Here is a 4,148-nt window from a genome sequence, read left to right as displayed (position 1 = left end):
GGACTGCACCCCCGCCCTCCCCCGCCTCGGAGGGGCGCAGCCCGGCGGCCCCTGAAGTACCTCCTCAGCGGGGCCCTCCGCCGAGTCCTCCTCGTCCCCCTCGTCCTCATCCGAGCCCCTCTCCTCAGAGGCCTGAGTCAAAATTTCTTCTCCCTGAGTTGAACACAAGATCTATACTGAGTGTACGTGAAGCGGCCAAAGCGTGCCAGGGTGAGATGGGAGAAAAGGGCATTTTGTTGCCTTCTTAAATAAAAAGTTTTAGAGTTTAAAAAACCAGGTTTGTTTAAATGTCCTGCTTCCACAGTGAGATGAATAACAGAACTGGCGTCTTTTAAAGCCACACATGAAAGTGTGTGACTGTGTTCAAGTGACCTTTATCTCTTCCCTCTTGTACATGAAGTTCTTGCCAGGGAACAGCCAAAAAATCCCTGTACTTGTTAATTATGATTAAATCTGACCCATTAGTGCAAAAGCCTAGAGATGCAGACTCTTAATCTTGAAATAAAATGCTTCTTTTTCCTGCACTAGACTGTACTGTGGTCACACTGAATTTGGCCTTTTAGCTATACCCACACACAAGGGGAGAGTTAGAGATGTCTCTAGAGATGGACAAGATGAGCATTGTCCTCTCCCAGGTTTCACTTGCCCCAGGCAGGGCAGTGGTTCTCACCTGAAGATCCCGATTTTTGAGGATGCCGACCCAGAAGGCCTCCTGGCAGTGGTTGAATGCCAGCATTGCCTTCACTCTGTACACAAATTGTTCCAGGGACTTCTTCAACAAAGGCACATGGTTGGTCAGTCCAATGTCTTGGTGAATCTATGCAACAGTAAAATGTGATGAGGACTGATTCTTGCTGAGTGTTCTGGCTGTTTAAAAACCATTGGCTACCACGTGGGATGGACATGACCCCCACAAACCTTGCCCAGATGACATCACTGCTTGGCCAAATTATAGCTATTGTTAAAAAATAAAGCTCAGATCAGTATTTTGTCTAAACTTATCCCCTACAACAATCTAAATATCCACATTCACCTGGATTAAAATAAGTGTTTCTGTCATGAAATCTAGAGAGAATCTAGTAACTCCTCTGCTGAATCCCCAAGCTCAGAAAAGAAAAAATGAGAAAGGTGTTAAATATACCACTTCCATCACAACCTTTTCTTCCTCAGTGCCTCAAGCAATTCCTTTAGATGGAATGTGTGTGCACTATAATCTCCAAATCCAGCTCCTCTGGAGCAAAGAAGCATTGGCTTTTGGAAAGCTAGGACAGGAGGAACAGATGGAGTTGCTGTAAGCAAAAACGACCAGAGGAAGGGCAGCTATGCCACGTATCCTAAGAGATTTAGCTCTGGCTGAGCATCTCCTGCTAGGCTTCAATCTGCAGTACAGTACAGTCACTGCTAAACCAGAAATCATGTCAAACTGCCAAAACCTGCACAATTATTTTGTATGCAAGTATTTTCCTCTTTCATGAGAATACTTTGTAATCTTCTGGGATTAAGATGCTCTCATTAGCTGTATTCTGAATTCAGGTCACCTGCATTTCTTGGAAGAGTTCAACATGCCTGGGCAGAGGAACACTGCTTTGCTTCGAGTTCTGCCAACAGGGAATGGGAAACTGCTTACCAACAGCAAGCTGTTCTCTAGCCTATGTAACAGGCAGGAGCTAGCAATCATCAGCACTAATCAGAACCTAATCAGCAGAACTCTTGCTGATGACACAATCAACACTCACAGTGCTCTCTGGGCCCTGGAACCTGCCCCACTTTGTGCAGGCAGTTTGGAGACTCAACAAAGTATAGCACTGGCAAAAACTGTCTCCAGAAACTGTCCATGTGCCCAGGGTTAGGTATGTAAACAGAAAAGAGGCTTGGTGTGAAAGGGGAAATGACAAATACTTAGGAAATGACAGGTGAAGCTGACTGGTGTTGCCTGCTGTGTAAATGCTCTTTAAAGACACGTGTATTGAGGGAGAGTGACAAATCCTAGGTCACATTGCACCGTGGGTTAGTGAGCCTCCCTGAGGTTTGTGTGAAAGTGAAATCAAGGTTGGTTTAACAAATGTTGGTGTCAACTCCTCTTCAAACAAGTATGGAACATTCATTGCATACATTTACTTGCCCTAGATTCAGTTTCTGCCTTCTCATTCTTGCAAAACTGTTCCAGAGAAGTGGTAGAAGACAGGTGTTCATTAATTGCAGCCCTGTGCTAACAAGGACCACGGGACGCAGCACTTGAACATGCTGGCCAAGTGCAAAGACAAAGATTACATGAAAAGCTGCAGTGCTGTGATCCTGCTAACAAGGTGAATTGTGACTTTAAAGTAGGCATGAGGATTTCACTTTGAAACATGAGGACTTTTTAGCATTTTCAGGGTTTGTGCCAGCTTCCACTTTTTACTCTGTGCTGAGAGGTGAAACAGCATCTTCTGATCTTCAGCTAAATATCTGTGCTCCTGATGCCAGCTCTTGCCTAAATGGGTAGCAAATCTGGCTTGGGAGCCATGCTGGTAGCTGGCTTTCTCCCTTCAGCTATTTTGGCAAAGCTCCCTTCTTGGATAAGTGTTCATGAACCTTTTAGGAGTCAGGAACAAAGCAGCACACAGGAAGATCTTCCTGTCTGCTCCTGTGTGATTCTCTCTTGCAACACACACTGTCTGTCCATACTCTAAGCAAAGTTCTAATCCTCTTCTTCCTTCCTGCCCCAAGTCTCCCACAGAGACAGACTCTGTTATCACTGTCCTCCTTCTCCCTTTGCCCTTCCAGCATAACATAAAAGCCACCTCAAGAGGACTTTGAGCAGGGTTTTCCCCCATCCACCTCCTGTTGCTGATTCTTCTGAGTCACAAGGCTGTTCATCTTTGGCAAAGCTTCTCTCCTATATTATCAATCTGGCATTTGTACTTTGTTCAAGGTCTCTAAGATCTTAGCTTGTGTTCTCAGAAACAGCCCCTTACAGATGCCAACAACTAAAGATGTCCAGAACCTCTGTGTTAAAAAATATTATGCCAACCTGACCTAACATTCAAGTCAATCACTTCCAGAGTAAATGCTTCAACTTTTGGGTCATTAAACAAGGCTATTTCACCTTCTCTCAGAGTTTTTGCTTGCACAGACATTGCTGGAAGCATGCAAGTAGAACCTGCCAAGGCCCTGGAAAAGCAGTGGAAGGGAAATAACACCATCCTTAGGCCAGGAGTTTGTGCTGCAATTGGAACTTACCTTGGAATGGCCACACATGTGATGAAGTTGTCTGGTACTCATCTGCAAGGTTTTCAGCAAACTCTGCACATCATCCTGCAATAAATAAGCAGAGCAGCAAATCATTCTCAAAGGACTTTTCCATAGGGAAACAAGAATATTGAACAGCTTTAGTCCTAGCAGTCCTTTCAAAAGGTTATGGGACAGAGGTGAGATGTGTGTATGCAGGAAGTATCAGTCAGGATTTCCAGCTGGCTGCAGCCATTCTGTCCCCAGGATTACCGTGTGCTTTTTAAAGCTGTGGTCCAGGAGAGGCATGGCCAGCTTTAGAAATGCTTCCACAAAGAGGCGGCCATACTGTAAAAGAGAGATAAATATGTCAGCAAGCAAATTTAAACTTCTTCTCAAAGAATCATCACAAAGTCAGATGAGGTAATGATACAATCTTCCAAGCTCCCCCAGAGACTGTTCTTGCTTAGAAAAAGATTATATTCATGTGAATATGTACTGCACATATGTGCAGTACTGGAATATACAGGATCAGTGAAAGGTCCCACTTTAAGCCCTGCAAAGGAAGGACAAGTCTCACACATCATTCTACACATCCCTGGTTTTATCCACCAGGCATCTGGGAATAATACTGAACTAAATGCAAAATGTTCGAATCACTATATATAAATATATAAATACATATATATATATAGCAAGTACAAGGAACACAGTATGTGCTTCTTCCAGAGAATCCAGTACCCACTCTACTGCACTAATGAGTCAAGAAAGCTGGTACTTAAACTGCTCTCTTCAGCTATCTTGAACTTTTGCTTACCTTCAGGCAGATGCTGAGTACAGGCCTGCTGTCAAATACCTACATGGACAAGAGGAAAGAAGAGTCAGATCAGTCCACAAGTCCAAGGAAAACCATGTAAGCACCCCTGTGAATGTGTGAA

At 44.2% G+C, this 4,148-nt stretch overlaps 1 protein-coding gene across 1 annotated transcript in view; it reads right to left on the bottom strand.

Annotated features, from left to right (window-relative positions):
- FANCD2 (FA complementation group D2) overlaps positions 1 to 4,148 on the bottom strand; it is a 37,207-nt gene that overhangs the window by 3,152 nt on the left and 29,907 nt on the right. The window contains exons 38-42 of the mRNA XM_031058243.1: positions 4,028 to 4,066; positions 3,484 to 3,558; positions 3,223 to 3,297; positions 671 to 817; positions 61 to 153 (exon numbers count right to left, since the gene is read on the bottom strand). Of these exons, the coding sequence (XP_030914103.1) occupies positions 61 to 153; positions 671 to 817; positions 3,223 to 3,297; positions 3,484 to 3,558; positions 4,028 to 4,066 (429 nt within the window). The remainder of the gene's footprint in view (positions 1 to 60; positions 154 to 670; positions 818 to 3,222; positions 3,298 to 3,483; positions 3,559 to 4,027; positions 4,067 to 4,148) is intronic.

Source organism: Geospiza fortis, unplaced genomic scaffold, assembly GCF_000277835.1.
Source record: "Geospiza fortis unplaced genomic scaffold, GeoFor_1.0 scaffold78, whole genome shotgun sequence".
Classification (NCBI taxonomy): Eukaryota; Metazoa; Chordata; class Aves; order Passeriformes; family Thraupidae; genus Geospiza; species Geospiza fortis.
The sequence above is the reverse complement of the archived record's forward strand: the minus strand, read 5'-3'. Positions and strand labels throughout refer to the sequence as shown.